This window comes from Balaenoptera physalus (assembly GCF_965194825.1).
Source record: "Balaenoptera physalus genome assembly, chromosome: 18".
NCBI lineage: Eukaryota > Metazoa > Chordata > Mammalia > Artiodactyla > Balaenopteridae > Balaenoptera > Balaenoptera physalus.
Genome location: NC_138899.1, coordinates 2,202,826 through 2,221,125, shown reverse-complemented (window position 1 = coordinate 2,221,125; position 18,300 = coordinate 2,202,826). Strand labels below are relative to the sequence as shown.

The 18,300-nt window shown below is 42.5% G+C and overlaps 1 protein-coding gene across 1 annotated transcript in view; it reads right to left on the bottom strand.

Annotated features, from left to right (window-relative positions):
• Window positions 1–9,618: 9,618 nt before the first annotated feature.
• The window catches only part of ANKRD10 (ankyrin repeat domain 10), a 33,086-nt gene continuing 24,404 nt past the window's right edge, over window positions 9,619–18,300 (bottom strand). The window contains exons 5-6 of the mRNA XM_082434938.1: window positions 14,485–14,574; window positions 9,619–11,248 (exon numbers count right to left, since the gene is read on the bottom strand). Of these exons, the coding sequence (XP_082291064.1) occupies window positions 10,773–11,248; window positions 14,485–14,574 (566 nt within the window). The 3' untranslated portion in view covers window positions 9,619–10,772. The remainder of the gene's footprint in view (window positions 11,249–14,484; window positions 14,575–18,300) is intronic.

Here is an 18,300-nt window from a genome sequence, read left to right as displayed (position 1 = left end):
CAGGGGACACGGGTTCGAGCCCTGGTCTGGGAAGATCCCACATGCCGCGGAGCAACTAGGCCCGTGAACCACAGCTGCTGAGCCTGCGTGTCTGGAGCCTGTGCTCCGCAAGAGAGGTAACGATAGTGAGAGGCCCGCGCATCACAATGAAGAGTGGCCCCCACTCGCCGCAACTAGAGAAAGCCCTCGCACAGAAACGAAGACCCAACACAGCTAAAAATAAATAAATAAATAAATAAATTAAAAAAAATGTAAATATTGCATTGTTCACATTATTTGTACCCACATTCCACATGGCCATTATCATTTGCTTGTTTTATTTTATTTTTATTTATTTATTTTTTTTAGAAATGTATAGGCTTTTTTAATGGTTTTTTTTAAACATCTTTATTGGAGTATAATTGCTTTACAATGGTGTGTTAGTTTCTGCTTTATAACAAAGTGAATCAGCTATACATATACATATATCCCCATATCTCTTCCCTCTTGCATCTCCCTCCCTCCCACCCTCCCTATCCCACCCCTCCAGGTGGTCACAAAGCACCGAGCTGATCTCCCTATGCTATGTGACTGCTTCCCACTAGCTATCTATTTTACATTTGGTAGTGTTTATATGTCCATGCCACTCTCTCACTTTGTCCCAGCTTACCCTTCCCCCTCCCCATGTCCTCAAGTCCATTCTCTAGTAAGTCTGCGTCTTTATTCCTATCTTGCCCCTAGGTTCCTCATGACCATTTTTTCTTTTTCTTTTTTCTTTTTTTAGATTCCATATATATGTGTTAGCATACGGTATTTGTTTTTCTCCTTCTGACACTTCACTCTGTATGACAGACTCTAGGTCCATCCACCTCACTACAAATAACTCAATTTTGTTTCTTTTTATAGCTGAGTAATACTCCATCATATATATGTGCCACATCTTCTTTATCCATTCATCTGTCGATGGACACTTAGGTTGCTTCCATGTCCTGGCTATTGTAAATAGAGCTGCAATGAACATTGTGGTACATGACTCTTTTTGAATTATGGTTTTCTCAGGGTATATGCTCAGTAGTGGGATTGCTGGGTCGTATGGTAGTTCTATTTTTAGTTTTTTAAGGAACCTCCATACTGTTCCCCATAGTGGCTGTATGAATTTACATTCCCACCAACAGTGCAAGAGGGTTCCCTTTTCTCCACACCCTCTCCAGCATTTATTGTTTGTAGATTTTTTGATGATGGCCCTTCTGACCGGTGTGAGGTGATACCTCATTGTAGTTTTGATTTGCATTTCTCTAATGATTAGTGATGTTGAGTATCCTTTCATGTGTTTGTTGGCAATCTGTATATCTTCTCTGGAGAAATGTCTATTTTGGTCTTCTGCCCATTTTGGGGTTGGGTTGTTTGTTTTTTTGTTATTGAGCTGCATGAGCTGCTTGTAATCTCTCATCGTCCTTTGTATTTCTGCAGTGTCAGTTGTTACTTCTTTTTCATTTCTAATTCTATTGATTTGAGTCTTCTCCCTTTTTTTCTTGATGAGTCTGGCTAATGGTTTATCAATTTGGTTTATCTTCTCAAAGAAACAGCTTTTAGTTTTATTGATCTTAGCTATTGTTTCCTTCATTTCTTTTTCATTTATTTCTGAGCTGATCTTTATGATTTCTTTCCTTATGCTAACTTAGGTGTTTTTTTGTTCTTCTTTCTCTAATTGCTTTAGAGGTTAGGTTGTTTATTTGAGATGTTTCTTGTTTCTTGAGGTAGGATTGTACTGCTGTAAACTTCCCTCTTAGAACTGCTTTTGCTGCATCCCATAGGTTTTAGGTCATCGTGTTTTCATTGTCATTTGTTTCTAGGTATTTTTTTTATTTCCTCTTTGATTTCTTCAGTGATCTCTTGGTTATTTAGTAGCGTATTGTTTAGCCTCCATGTGTTTGTATCTTTTACAGTTTTTTTCCTGTAGTTGATATCTAGTCTCATAGCATTGTGGTCAGAAAAAATACTTGATATGATTTCAATTTTCTTTAATTTACCAAGGCTTGATTTGTGACCCAAGATATGATCTATCCTTGAGAATGTTCCATGAGCACTTGAGAAGAAAGTGTAATCTGCTGTTTTTGGATGGAATGTCCTATAAATATCAATTAAGTCTATCTGGTCTATTGTGTCATTTAAAGCTTGTGTTTCCTTATTAATTTTCTGTCTGGATGATCTATTGGTGTAAGTGAGGTGTTAAAGTCCCCCACTATTATTGTGTTACTGTCGATTTCCTCTTTTATAGCTGTTAGCAGTTGGCTTATGTATTGAGGTGCTCCCATGTTGGGTGCATAAATATTTACAATTGTTACATCTTCTTCTTGGATTGATCATTATGTAGTGTCCTTTTTGTCTCTTGTAATAGTTTGTGTTTTAAAGTCTATTTTGTCTGATATGAGAATTGCTACTCCAGCTTTCTTTTGATTTCCATTTGCATGGAATATCTTTTTCCATCCCCTCACTTTCAGTGTGTATGTGTCCGTAGGTCTGAAGTGGGTCTCTTGTAGACAGCATATATATGGGTCTTGTTTTTGTATCCATTCAGCCAGTCTATGTCTTTTGGTTGGAGCATTTAATATATTTACATTTAAGGTAATTATTGATATGTATGTTCCTATTACCATTTTCTTAATTGTTTTGGGTTTGTTATCATAGGTCTTTTCCTTCTCTTGTGTTTCCCACTTAGAGAAGTTCCTTTAGCATTTGTTGTAAAGCTGGTTTGGTGGTGCTGAATTCTCTTAGCTTTTGCTTGTCTGTAAAGGTTTTAATTTCTCCGTTGAATGTGAATGAGATCCTTGCTGTGTAGGGTAATGTTGGTTGTAGGTTTTCCCCTTTCATCATTTTAAATATGTCCTGCCACTCCCTTCTGGCTTGCAGAGTTTCTGCTGAAAGATCAGCTGTTAACCTTATGGGGATTCCCTTGTATGTTATTTGTTGTTTTTCCCTTGCTGCTTTTAATATTTTTTCTTTGTATTTAATTTTTGATAGTTTGATTAATATGTGTCTTGGTGTGTTTCTCCTTGGATTTATCCTGTATGGGACTCTGTGCTTCCTGAACTTGATTAACTATTTCCTTTCCCATATTAGGGAAGTTTTCAACTATAATCTCTTCAAATATTTTCTCAGTCCCTTTCTTTTTCTCTTCTTCCTCTGGGACCCCTATAATTCGAATGTTGGTGCATTTAATGTTGTCCCAGGGGTCTCTGAGACTGTCCTCAATTCTTTTCATTCTTTTTTCTTTATTCTGCTCTGCAGTATTTATTTCCACTATTTTATCTTCCAGGTCACTTATCCGTTCTTCTGCCTCAGTTACTCTGCTACTGATTCCTTCTAGAGAATTTTTAATTTCATTTATTGTGTTGTTCATCATTTGTTTGTTTGCTTTTTAGTTCTTCTAGGTCCTTGTTAAATTTTTCTTGTATTTTCTCCATTCTATTTCCAAGATTTTGCATCTTCTTTACTATCATTATTCTGAATTCTTTTTCAGGTAGACTGCCTATTTCCTCTTCATTTGTTAGGTCTGTTGGGTTTTTACCTTGCTCCTTCATCTGCTGTGTGTTTCTCTGTCTTCTCATTTTGCTTAACTTACTGTGTTTGGGGTCTCCTTTTCACAGGCTGCAGGTTCATAGTTCTCACTGTTTTTGGTGTCTCCCCCCAGTGGGTAAGGTTGGTTCAGTGGGTTGTGTAGGCTTCCTGGTGGAGGGGACTAGTTCCTGTGTTCTGGTGGATGAGGCTGGATCTTGTCTTTCTGGTGGGCAGGTCCACATCTGGTGGTGTGTTATGGGGTGTCTGTGACATTATGATTTTAGGCAGCCTCTCTGTTAATGGGTGGGGTTGTGTTCCTGTCTTGCTAGTTGTTTGGCATAGGGTGTCCAGCACTGTAGCTTGCTGGTCGTTGAGTGGAGCTGGGTCTTGGCATTGAGACGGAGATCTCTGGGAGATTTTCGCCATTTGATATTACATGGAGCTGAGAGGTCTCTGGTGGACCAATGTCCTGAACTTGGCTCTCCCACCTCAGAGGCACAGCCCTGATGCCTGGCCGGAGCACCAAGAGCCTATTAGTCACACGGCTCAGAATAAAAGGGAGAAAGGAAGGAAAGGAAGGAAAGGAAGGAAAGAAAGAAAGAAAGAAAGAAAGAAAGAAAGAAAGAAAGAAAGAAAGAAAGAAAGAAAGAAAGAAAGAAAGAAAAGAAAGGAAGGAAGGAAGGAAGGAAGAAAGGAAGAAAGGAAGAAAAAAGAAGGAAGGGAGGAAGGGAAAGAAACAAAGAAAGAAACGAAAGAAAGAAAGAAAGAAAGGGATAAAATAAAATAAAATGAAATGAAATAAAATAAAATTAAGTTATTAAAATAAAAAATAATTATTTAAAAAAATTAAAAATAAAAAAAAGAAAGAAAGAAAGAAGAGAGCAACCAAACCAAAAAACAAATGCACCAATGATAACAAGCTCTGAAAACTATACTAAAAAAAATAAAAAATAAAAAAACCAAAAATAAAAACCAGACAGACAGAACCCTAGGACAAATGGTAAAAGCAAAGCTATACAGACAAAATCACACACAGAGGCACACACACACACACACTCACAAAAAGAGAAAAAGGGAAAACAATATGTATATCTTTGCTTCGAAAGTCCACCTCCTCGATTTGGGATGATTTGTTGTCTGTTCAGGTATTCCACAGATGCGGGCACATCAAGTTGATGGTGGAGCTTTAATCCGCTGCTCCTGAGGCTGCTGGGAGAAATTTCCCTTTCTCTTCTTTGTTCGTACAGCTCCCGGGGTTCAGCATTGGATGTGGCCCCGCCTCTGCGTGTAGGTCGCCTGAGGGCGTCTGTTCTTCACTCACACAGGATGGGGTTAAAGGCGCAGCTGCTTCGGGGGCTCTGGCTCCCTCAGGCCGCGGGGAGGGAGGTGTACGGAGGAGGCGGGGCGCGCCTGCGGCGTCAGAGGCGTCGTGACGTTGCAGCAGCCCGAGGCGCGCCGTGCATTCTCCCGGGGAAGTTGTCCCCGGATCCTGGGAGCCTGGCCGTGGCGGGCTGCACAGGCTCCCGGGAGGGGCGGTGTGGAGAGTGACCTGGGCTCGCACACAGGCTTCTTGGTGGCGGCAGCAGCAGCCTTAGCGTCTCATGCCCGTCTCTGGGGTCCGCGCTGACGGCCGCGGCTCGCGCCCGTCTCTGGAGCTCGTTTAGGCGGCGCTCTGAATCCCCTCTCCTCGCGCACCAGGAAACAAAGAGGTAAGAAAAAGTCTCTTGCCTCTTAGGCAGCTGCAGACCTTTTCCCGGTCTCCCTCCCGGCTCGCCGTGGCGCACTAACCCCTTCAGGCCGTGTTCACGCCGCCAACCCCAGTCCTCTCCCTGCGATCCGACCGCAGCCTGAGCCTCAGCTCCCAGCCCCGCCCGCCCCGGCGGGGGAGCAGACAAGCCTCTCGGGCTGGTGAGTGCTGCTCGGCGCCGAGCCTCCGTGCGGGAGTCTCTCCGCTTTGCCCTCCGCACCCCTGTGGCTGCGCTCTCCTCCGTGGCCCCGAAGCTCCCCCCCTCCGCCACCCGCAGTCTCCACCCGCGAAGGGGCTCCTAGTGTGTGGACACCTTTCCTCCTCCACGGCTCCCTCCCCCTGGTGCAGGTCCCGTCCCTATTCTTTTGTATCTGTTGTTTCTTTCTTCTTTTGCCCTACCCAGGTACGTGGGGAGTTTCCTGCCTTTTGGGAGGTCTGAGGTCTTCTGCCAGCGTTCAGTAGGTGTTCTGTAGGGGTTGTTCCACGTGTAGATGTATTTCTACTGTATCCGTGGGGAGGAAGGTGATCTCCATGTCTTACTCTTCCGCCATCTTGAATCCTCTTCCTTTGCCCATTTTAAAATCAGGTTATTTGTTTTTTTGCTATTGAGTTGAAGGAGTTCCTGACATATTTTGGAAATTAACCCCGTATCAGATAAGTGGTTTGCCAGTATTTTCTCCCATTCCATAGGTTGTCTTTTCACTTGGTTGGTTGTTTCAGTAGATGTGTAGATTTTTAGTTAGATGCAGTGACCCTCGTCTGTTTTTGCTTTTGTGCCTGCGCCTTTAGTGTCATATCCGAGAAATCACTGCTGAGACCAATGTCAAGAAGTTTTTCTCCATGTTTTCTTCTAGTTTTATGGTTTCAGATCTTACATTTAAGTCTGTAATCCATTTTGAGTTAATTTGTATGTATGGTATAAGATATGACTACAAAATTTAAAATCCTTAACCAAAAATGTATTAGACTAGGAACATTCAGCAAGATGACTGGATATGAGACAAACTTATGTAAAAAATTTTTTCATATTGACATTATTGTTAGAAAATGAAAGGCCCCACCCAGCCTGGGGGGCGGCCTGGCCCAGTTTCACCCCCTCATCAGCCAGCACCGGCAATCCCCCCACCACTGGCTGCACTTACGCCCCCATCCAGAGCCTGTCCCTCCTCCCCCGCGGGTTTGCTGCCTGGCTCACCCTGGCCCTTCACTCCGCTCGGGCTGTTTCACTGTTCACGGTGACTGTACAGTCTTGTCCCCGCGATGCCCGAGTAGCCGACGCCATCACCTCCATCAGAACTGCTCCCCCCGCCCCTGCCCTCCCCTCATCAGCTTAAATCCCAGCCACTCCAACCGCTGCTGTGTCCAGCTGGCTCAGCTGAACTGTAACGTGGTTCAGCCCAAAGTCAACTCGGCCCTTCTGCCCAGGATCGCCTATGGCTGCAGCCACAGGTTGGGATGCCATTGTCTCTTGGAAACCACCTGCCCAAGCTGGGGGCTCACAACTCACCAGAAACGGGAGCAGTGAGGGGACCCACCCCTTCTCACGTCCTCACCTGCGCCTCCAGGCTTCCCTCCTGTATCTTCCATCTTCAAACTCTCTCTTGATGTCACGTCCCCTTCTCCCTACAGCCTACTTCTTGGCTCCTCTTTTCAGGAAAACTCTTCAGAAAGGTTTCTACGTTTCTGTCTCCAATTAGTCTTCCTCCATTCTCTGTTGCTCTCAGTTTAAAACATTCAATCTACAGAAAGGCCTAAAGAGCAATTCAAAGAACCCTGTCTAGATCCCAGCATTTATCCCTTAGTTGCTGAGGTCTCATCGGCCCAAACGCTAACAGCACAGTTGATCCAGCAGTTCTCAAACTGGGATGAGCAGACTCCCTGGGACCCTGGGACCATTTCAGGGACCCAAAAGGTCACAGCTATGTTACCAAGATGTGATTTGCTTTCTCCTGTGTTGACATTTGCACTGTGGCTCAAAAGCAATGGTGAAAGCCTTAGCAATGGCTGTCCTGATTACCATTATGTTCCTCACTGCTGTGCACTTAAAAAAGGCCAATTTCACTTAAAAATGTCCTTGATGAAGCAAAAAATACATATTACATCTCAACCACTGAGTACATGTCCTGTGTGATGAAATGGAAAGCCTGTGGAACAAAGTACAACACTGCCTCCAGGAAAAGCACTTGCCTGGCTGGTTGTGTTACAACGTAACCAGTTGCTCTTTCTAGAAACATCATTTTTATTTGAAAAATGATTGACAAACAATGGTTACTAAGACTTTATGAGACTTTTTGTTTGGCAGATGTGATTAAAAAAAAAATTAACCAAGTGAGCCTGCCACTTCAAGGAAAACAAATGACAGTATCTGTGGCGAATGATGAAGTCGGCTTCTGACTTTATGTTAGTGTTATTAGTGAGTTTTTCTAAATATTAAATGAAATGTTTCAACATCTGGAAGATCTGCGGACCTCAGTTAAAGAATATTTTCCAGGAATTCCCTGGCGGTCCAGTGGTTAGGACTCCGTGCTTCCACTGCAGGGGGCACGGGTTCGATCCCCGGTCGGGGAACTAAGATCCCACTGGCCGTGCGGTGCAGCCAAAAAAAAAAAAAAAAAAAAAGGAAGATTAAAAAAAAAGACTATTTTCCAAATAGCTAAGGCATGATGTTATAAAATCATGCATGGATTAGCCGTCCATTCAAAGTACAAGATAAACAGATTTAATGTAACTGAGTACAAGAAATTCATCCACATGGTTTCTGATTCAACACTGCAGCAAACCTTTATGAAACCATTGCTGTAGAAACTACCTCTGTAGAGTTTTGATTTTGTATCCAATACCCATGATCAACTGCAAAGGCTATTAAAATACCTCTCCTTTCTCAATTACTACATACTTGCACACAAACATTTAGAGAGACCTTTCTCTCACAAGTGTTTTATAGTTTTCAGTGTAGAGGTCTAGAACACCTTTTAAGACATATTCCTACGTATTTTATGGTTTTGATGTTACTGTAAATGGACTTATTTCATTTTCCAACTGCTTGCCACTAGTATTTAATACAAGCACCTAAAAGGCTCTTCAGACCAAATGTTAAGAACCAGTGAACTACTGTGAGAGTTCAGCATGAACTGAATTTTGGTGAGTTGAGCAGAGCAAAATTTGAGCTTATTCTTGGTCAATGTGAAAATGATGTCCGCAATTTTTTAAAGTATTAGAACATTTGTTTTCTTCTTAAAGTCCTAATTTAAAAAATTCTTCCCCAATTTTATATGAAGTAGACAGAATAACGAACCTTCGTGTACCCAATGTTGGTGTCAGCTCAGCCCAGATCTTGTTTTAGTTTTGTCCCATTCACTCTCTAGTCCTACATTATTCTGAAGCAAATTCCAGGCAAGATAGAATTCCAACATAGCAATCTTCTTATGTATTTCTAAGCACTTTATGTTACTAACTTTGAACCACAATGTATCACCCACCCACTGAAGTGTGGAGGCTGCCAAAGTATAGATTCTATGCAATATTCTTATCCCCAAGAAGCAGTCATATTCTCCCCAATTCCATGACTAACCAAATGTTCTGATCTTAAGCGTATTTTAAGAGATTCATTTAATGTTTTCCAGCAAATATTAGTTCACCATGAAGTCTTTGAGATACTTTCAAATATAGCCCACGCAGGGAATGAGGGAACAGCATTAGGTTTCCTGTCTTCAAACTCAGCCACTTGGGTGGCTTCATGATCAGTCCCTTAAAAAGGTTTCCGAGGTCACCTGCGTCCGGGCGTGATGACTGACCCTGCACGGGAGAAGGCGGAGGTGACACGGCAGATGTTCTGACTTCTGCTCTCAGCACAGAGTAATTTTTGTGACACTTCCAAAGGCTCGTGCTCCTTCATTTGGTCTAGTAGGTTTTTCCATAATGTACAAAAATAAACGTTTTAAATAATATACTAGGCATGCCAGAATGGCTATTCTGTTGCCGTTATTAACTATAATTTATATACTTAAAAGGCTTACATTTATTAATACTTGCTGGCCCAAAGAAGTTTAGGAAACTATGGTTGTGGTCTTTTATGAAAATAAGCATGCAGGGATAATACTGTTAGCTGACAGCACTTTATACCTCCCCCTACCCCCAAGAGAGATCCAGTGAGACAATGTGTTCATAAAATTAGAGCATGTGAACAAACCAAAAGCGGTGAAAAGGACTACATGGGAGGATGAGAAGAGTAAATGGAATCTTACAAGCAAAATGAAAGGCAGCAGTAGAAGTCTACGCCTCCAGTTCCTCCCACGGACCACCCTCACACAGGGAAGCATACCCAGAGACACAGCGGGTGTGAGCGTTTGTTTATTCCATGTGTAAAGGACAATTTAAAAACAAAATGTTAGTAACACTCTGAGAACATTGGTTTTGTTCATCTGACACATCCTCTATCTTCACCAATTTTTATTACAAAAATCAGAAAAGTAAAAATTCATGACAATATCTGCACAGTGTAACCACTAGTTGCCTAAACAAAAGCTAATTTCTATAAAACCATAAACTTAATGCAGCTTTATTAAGAGAGATTCAAAAGTCCCTCAGTTAAATGGATATACATAGTGGTATATATTTTAAAGCAGAAAACCCCAAAAAACAAAAACAAGGAAAAAAGAAAATATAAGTCAAAAGAGTCAGTTAAATATTTTGACCTGACAGTCCCTACAAAGAGTAACTTCCACTACATATAAGGGAAACCATTATCTGTGGTAAAAATCCTAGAGTCCAAGTAGGAAATGTGGCATAAAAACACATCAAATCAGAAGTCAGTCCCAGGCTGCAGGTGCTTTCAGTGAAATCCAGGGCAGTGAGCTACACCATTAAAGAAGGGACCACTCATGTCCCCAAACCAATACGTGTGTCTACAAGTAAGACCTTCACCACACGGCACATAGCAAAGTTTCAATGAAAAGACTTTGAAAAAGACAAACGTTCTTTTCTTCATACAAATCACTCCAAGAAATCTTTGTAAGGCTGTACCTTGCATAGGGAAAGAGTTGTCTTTTGTCAAAAATTCTACTGGAAAGAGTAAAAGCAAGCTCTTCAAAATGATGCCCGTGTGCAAAGGGGTAAATTACCAGACACCTCATTTACTGTCTGCAATTTATCCTGATCAGATACAATTTAATTTGATGGAAGGAAAAATGGCAATCTATGGTGATGGTATTCAAAAGAAAATATTGAGATTGGCAGCAGAAAAATTAAATTTCAAAAGTGCATCCTGAAAGAGGCCCACTATCCCACGGAGAGACACCTGTGCGCTAAATAAGCCTACTTGTACTCATGCTAGGACTCAACGAGAACCTGCCAAATAAGAGTGCACTTTTTCAGAAAGCTGAAGTATAAAAAAATAGTACAAGTCGTGGCATTCCTTCAGGGTGATGCTACACTAGTATTCGGAGTTGGTTAGCAGGAGGCCTGATGTGTCCAGGAGGCGGCCTCGGCCCTAAGAGCCGTGGAACAGGTGCATGGTGCCCAGGACGGCGCTGTCGTACCCCTCCTCCACCTTCACGGAGTTGGAGTGCTCTATCACGCTGTTCAGCTCAGGGATGCTTTCGGCAGTGTCCCCGAACCCGTGGTAGTGTCCGTAGTGCAGGTTCTCCCCGATGTCTTCCGCCCAGGAAGGCCTGCTGGCTACGCAGCTACTCGGACTCCCGTTCAGGTGCAGAGAGCCGCACATCTCGGGGTTAACGCTCGTGCCCTTTTCTGGCTCCTCAGTCCCATTAACACAGGGAGAACCCTGGCTGCTCGGAAACGGCGGTCCTGGAACTAGTCCACCGCCAATTCCATTAGGTCCTGTTAAGCACTGGCCACTCCTGCTCTCCATCCCACTGAGCTGTGTCGTGGAGGGGAAGTCCAAATGTCCATTGATGAGACATCCATTTGTCAGTGTATTCGATACGGAGCTACTGTTTTTCGTATCTGCATTAAGAAATACACCTGTCACCAAAATTCAGAACCAGAGGGGAGGAGACAGTATAAAATGCTTCATTCCTGTTACTGTTTTAAAGGATTTATTTAGTTTCCTTTCTTTAAACAAACCAGTTCCTCTTGCAAGGCAAGGCAAAAAACGGTGCATAAGTGATTTAAAAGTAAAACACAACAGAAGCATTTGCCTGGTAAGATAGGAAACATTTATAAATTTCATTAGTGTTGGGGAACCAAATGAAAGAACTTCAGCTGACAAACATACTGCATGAAAAATACCAACAGCACTCAACTGTTCTCAGTTTAAGACTACTTTGGAAAGCAGTTTTAAAAATCATCAGCTGTGAAACAGTCCATCAGAACTGAACGTGTTCCCACAAAGGGCTAAAATAAACCAAAAACTTCTCCAGCTTCTAAGAAATTTAAAAAAACAGGAAAAGCAGTTGATGAAGCATGTGAATTAAGGAGGCTCCCGGGACAAAGTCTGACAGCGCCACGGGAGGCTCCGCAGAGCGCTTCCTCCAAGCCCGGGACGCGCGCACAGGCAGAGGAACAGGGAGCGTTCATGACACAGCGCTTCTGCAGAGCGCCACAGGGCAGCGCTGGCCGACTGCAGGAAGGGCCGTGAATCCTAATGATTCCATGCACACAGTCCTGGGCCAAGAGCACAGTTCTGAAGAGCTTCTTCTGAGTTCAGCAATTACAGTGACTACGATCTCCAAGCTTCCACTTTCAAAAACCATAATCTGCACATATAGACATCTGTTAAGAGGGAGATGTCTTATGGGAAAAAAATGTCAATCACAAAACGTTTGGACACATGGGAATAGGCAATTACAAGGTATTTTCTGTATAGTGAAACTCAAGGATTAATATTCACGTTCACAGGAATTCACTGAACAGTACAGAGAATGATCTAAAATTATGACGTGCTTAATGATGTTAAAATGCACCCCAATGTTCTGCACTATTCAAGTAAAGTGTGACATTAAATACAGAAGCACTGACTCTGTAACCTCTAGAATGAGGACACATAGGTGTGTGTCCCATGACCCTAACACCCCGCACACTATGACCCCCGACTGGCACCCGGACATAGGTTTCTGTGTGTCCTGACAATCTTTCTGATGACAAAAAAAATCCCATCTTGTTCAATGAACAAAAACATCTTCGAAACATTCTATTAATCATCAATTTTCTGGCAGTTTAAGTGACACAGTTTAACAGCCGCTGTAAATTCTTCAGCGGATTATGGATTATTTCTTTTCAAACTGAACGACAGATTTTCTATTTCGTTAAACTTAAGGTTGGAGAACAAGTGTTTCAAGAACTAAACACGAGGTAAAAATAAAACAAGTTATTCCCAGGGAGATATTTATTTTTTTTCCCAAAAATAAACAGCTTTTCCTGGGTAATAAAACTCATGAGTAGGATGTTGACCTCGACAGTTATTAAGACAACTATACTACTACTAACAAAGATAGAAATTATATTTTTAGGTGACTGGGCCTCAGAAATCCGAGTTAACTAGAGTGATGTGTTTTTGTTTAATGTTCACTGCGTGTGTATCATTTTTCTCTGGTGCCCAGCTAAAGTAAATTAGCTCCCTTATGCATTCTCAAAATCAAGGTTAGTTGTAACCCCATGTCATTATGGAACATCTAGTAAAACTGAGCATGAAAGCAGCAAATCTCCCAGAGACTGGCTAAGACCTAACGCTGCTTGGCCAGCCCCGCACCTGCCGACGGTCTACAGGACCGCCCAGGGCCGCCCGTACACTGTGTTCCAACGTACCTTCCAGGACTCGCCTCCTCCACCCCATCCCCTCGCCCACCTACTGCAAGTAATCTCTAGCAATTTCATACCTTTTGTTTATTCAGTCAGACAGTGTTATACACGAAGTGATGAAAAACATGGGGAATGCTTACTTGGCACCTATTACATGGGATGAGTTGAGTTTAAACAATGGCCTTTTCAACGTTAGGTTCAAGAGCGGCATTAAATTTAACCTGAAAACCGAGGGAATTAATGTTTGAAGATTAAAGAGTGATTACTTCTGCCTTTTTAAAAGCATGTAGCAATGCCATTTTTTTTTTTTTTTTGCAATGCCATTTTTTAAAAAGCTGGCTTTGAGTTCTGTTATTTATCTTTAGCCAAGATCTTTAAATGTATTATCCAATCAGAATTTCCCTTGGAAAATCTACCCATTTCATTTAAGTATTTGGCAAAATGGTGACTCCATCCGTAACAATTCTGTAGCTTCCAGAAAGATGTACACACTTTCTTTTCATCTTAGTGAACAAAAATGAAATTTTCATGTACCTCTGGGAAACAAAATATATAATCTTTTATCCCCAGTAAAGAATTTAGCATACAGATATAATAATAAAACTTTTAAAAAACCAGTATCTATTCCCAAATATATTAACACTTTAAAAGAATGGCTAAAATGTTTTCATGGTCACCTAGATAAAAGAGTGGTAGAAAAAAGCATTAGCTAAATGGCTAAATCTTTACTCTAAATAGTAAAAGAAACAAAGCCCTTACCTTTTAAAAACCAAAAATGACTATCAACTGTTTTAATATACTAAAAATTTTAGTGAGAAAATGTGTTTTGTGAGACACCGTGCTCAGCATCTTAGTAGATTCAGAGTGAGCGCCACACAAACCAAAGCAACCGGGAATGCTGAGTTAGAGGTTTCACAGTGGCCTGACTGGTTACGAGTCAAAACCACAACATCTACTAGTTCTCAGTGTTTACAGCCAGACATTCCTTTTGCTGCTTATCGGTTCGAAATTACTAGCAATAGATGTCCGTTTGGTATAGTCACCCCAAGGTCCTATGTCAGAAAATGAAAAATGTGAGACCTCATTAAAATTAAACAAGGCACATTAAGCAAAAGCCTCAAATCAAAATAGGAAGATTGCACTTATATATTTCATATCCATAAAATGCACCAAAACACTTCTCCTTAAAGCTACAAACTTGTCCAAGATATGCAAATTATAGCATAACATTCTCTAAAACACTGGACAAAGTGCAAAAACTGCTTGAGCGAATGCATGTTAGAAATAACACGCATACTGGTTCTTGCAACGGCAGGGGGTCTGCATTGCTGAAACAGTATAGATTTCTATTTCTTTCGGTCCAATGGAACCACCCTCCTGCTGTTTGGTGTCTTCGACCACTGGACCGCTGCTGCGGCTAACAGGAAACCGTCCACTCCCACCTGTTACAAACTCTCTATCGACGTGCATGCTGTCAGCCTCGTCTTCCGCCTCGCCATTCACGAGCGGCATGGGGTCATCCGAGCTTTGAGCTGCACAGAAAACAAAGGCAAGTTTAGGTTCCCTACACCGAAGCAGAGGACTTTTAAACACAGATGCTTCTCATTCCTTGTTGTCAGAGCACTGGACGCTCCAAAACTGTCAGATAACTTTACAATCTACGGATCATTAATGGACTTGGCACACTACCGAGAAACTTACTTTCCCCAATAGAAAACAATTCCTCAAATGTGCAGTTTCAGTGAAAAGTCATGGCATTTCAGATACCTACTTGAGATTTACTTGTCGGCGTAAATTTTCATTTAGGGCTGTTATTTGGACAATGTAAAGCAGTTATACAACTCAGAGACATTTCTAAATAGTTTTAAAGATTCAGGACACTCTATGTTACGCCCCCAAATGTTCCTTCAGTTGTTTTTCATAAAGAAATGACAGTTCTTGAACAACATAGAAACCATTAAAACGGTCCTCAAATTTAAAAAAAAGTTAACTTATTTCATTAACAGAAAGTAAAGTAAAAGCCAAGATCAAGACAGGTTTGTCCAGTACCACCCGAGAGCAGCTCTGGCCCCCTGCACCAAGATGCAACGCAACTGGAAACACCCACTAAACGTCTGGGTTCCAAGACATTTGGGAAGGACGCTACGCACGCACCTTTCTTATGAGACTCCCACTCCCGCGTCTTGGAGAGCAGCTCATGGCACACTTGGCCACTCCTCCAGGGGTCACACACTCTGTGCAGCAATACCTCCTGCAACCCCCGGGCAGCCTACTTCTTGGGAGCAGCCACTTGCACGCAGCGTATGGCTCTCCAGTCTTAAGGAGCACGCGTTTTTACAAAATTGAATCCAAAAATCACTTTCATGCCTCGCCTTTATTCATTTACCATGGCACGCATGCATCCCATCAACTAAATCCAAAAGGACCTTCCAGGTTGAATAATAACCCACTGGATGGCTGGATTACAGGTCACCCACCACCCAGCTCCCCACTGCGGCGTGGGTGGCTCCTTTCCTTTCCTATCATGAATATACCATAACCAACATCCCTACAAATGCACCTTTGCATGCACTTCTGGTTCTTTCCCAAGATAAACTAGAATGATTTCTGGGTCAGAAGGTATATACAACAAATAAGTAACAACTTGCAGTGTAATTTCTTTCAAATAAACATTTAAAAACAGAGAAACCTGAACTGTGCAGCTTCAATTACTTCTAATTTTAGACACACACGAGTCATTTTCAGTATAGGAATGAGCATATCCGTTCCAGAGTATTCTCCAAACTGTTGAAACAGTTTTAAATGAAAAAAAGTCTTAATAAAAGATTAACACAAATTCTCAACGATCAGTATATGGAAGAAACAGAAACAGAGCCGTGTGATTTGCGCAGTTGAGAAAAGATCTGCACAGGTATGAAGCCAAAAGCACCCTACAAATAGAGGTGATTTAAAGCCAGAGGCAACAAACTGAGGACTTCAGTCTTTTGTGAAGCTTTTCTTAATCCTCCACAGGCCCCAAATCAGTGATAGGCTAGGCTCCATATTCGCTTTGAAACAAGGTACTTTCAAAAAGTCAGTGGTAAACAGGACATCTTCGAAAATGGGGGATTGGGGGGCTGGGAGAGGGACGTTCCAGGTACCAGTTGACAAAAGTCTCACAACCTTCAGGAGTTCTCGGCCAGTCACCGCAGAGATGAGGGGCCTGCAGTAGCAAGGCCCACGTTTGATGAGCCAGATCAGGCAGTTTACTGAGAACCAGTGCAGGTTATCGGGGCAAAGCCACAAACGTCCTCGTACAAAAGGTCAGACTTCACTGGGGATACAGTGCAGACAGCTTTATGTAGCCATACTCTCAACGCCTGGTTTTGTTCTGGAATTCAGGGCCAGTGTTCCTTGGGGAAAGTGACATCTAGGTTACAGCGGCAATTTCAGATCTCTGAAAAGCAGGTTTTAAAAAGAAAGCTGACAGGTGAGACACGAGGACCCCCCCTCCTCCCCCAAAAGTGCAACAAGGAAACAGCTTCATGAAGGCAGGGAATGTGTCTCTTCACTCCCTAAGCCCAGTGCCTGGCAGTGTTCCATCGATGAATGGGGCCCAGGCTCTAGCCAGAAAAGGCACACACACAGAAAGCAAGCAAAACTATTAAGAGTAACAAGAGGAGTCATATCAGGTCAGACTAGCTATAAAATGAAAAAGGACAGGAGGGCAGACCTGCCACTAGGGGGCCAGACGAGCTGGTGGCAAAGGCAGGGGATGTTGAAAATAAAAGCGGGCACAGAGGAGCGGGCACAATACCACCTTAAAGCAGAGACTGATCCCTTAACCAGAGGCCCATGCAGTGCACTAGGGACGCTATCCTTTCACACGTGTCTTTTGTTCATGCAGGTCGTTGCTCACCAACAGAGCGGGATAAAAATGAAACAGACCAAAGCTTTCAGATTCTAGTAAAGAAAACTCTTGAACGTGGGAGGCACATGCTAATACAGACAGCCTAGAATTTAATTACTCTCTCCGTAGATACGCAGTCTTTGCAAGGCGTTTTTCCCATACAGGCTCCATCTGCCAGGATATGCAGCCAGCCGGCTGCTAACCTAGCTGCCTAGAACCCTGGGTGATGTATTTTATACCGACGCCTTCATGTCTTCATTTCTAGCACCTGGAAACAGGAAGGGCTCAAACAGCTCAATGGAGCACTGAGGTTGTAATCGTTTACCTTTTAAAACTGCACTATAAGCCGTGAAATTAAAATTGGCCTTTCAGAATTTTGAAGGACACTGCATCTGGACTCGACTCCTTTCTCCACAGCCACGGAGCACGCCACCTGCGGCATTTTCTCCCAACACACCTATCGCCATTGCCAAAGGAACTACCGAAATATTCCACACCGCGTCTGAGAAAAGTGGCTTGTAGACATTTCAGAAAAAAACATTTTCTTCCAAAAGTATCCATTTTGATTCTATTTGTTTTAGAAAAGAAGCACATTCCCTTCCCATCTTCCTATTCCAGTTAAAAGGAAAAGTTACCGAACATTTGTAAAAAGCGTCCTTATCTTTTACTTTGACTGCCAAAGCAGGTATTTGTTGACTAGACATGACTCCAATACATGTGACACGATGCGTATTTATGACAGAAAATCACCTAGGATTGGCTCAAAATAAACCCTCCCAGTTTTCTATCCCCAGAGGTGGAGTCATGACCAGGTGTGACCACTGCCTAAGAAGCCCCTCATCCTTGACCTTGCGGCCAGTAGAGATGCTCCATTCGGGAAGGTGCCCCGTGCAACACAGAAATCCGCATCTGAATTTTCATCTAAGACTTGAGAGTTGAAAAAAACTCCTAAAGCCAGATATCAGTGAGACTCTAAAACGACATAAACTATTTCTGATCAAGGAGTTTTAAAACATCGGAAAAGCCTTCCTTAACTTTTAAAGACAGGGAGGGGTCTGCAGCATTACAGAAACTGCCATCGAGGAAGCTTATTTTTGTGCTGGCTAGGTCAACTTAGGAAGATGTGCCTTTACTGTGCAAGTGGCACCCCCCTCATCTCAAGATGCACAACATGCACACAACAGGATTTTGATCGCCAGGCACATTTACAACACACATCTAGGGCTTATGAGAAACACCTCATCAGACTTATTTTTTTTCATCAGACTTATTTTAAGGCAAGGAAATCTCTTACTAGGCAAAAACCAGTCTACACAGTCCTGTGCTTTAAGATGTGAACACTTAGGTAACAGGGCGCCACTCCCTAGAC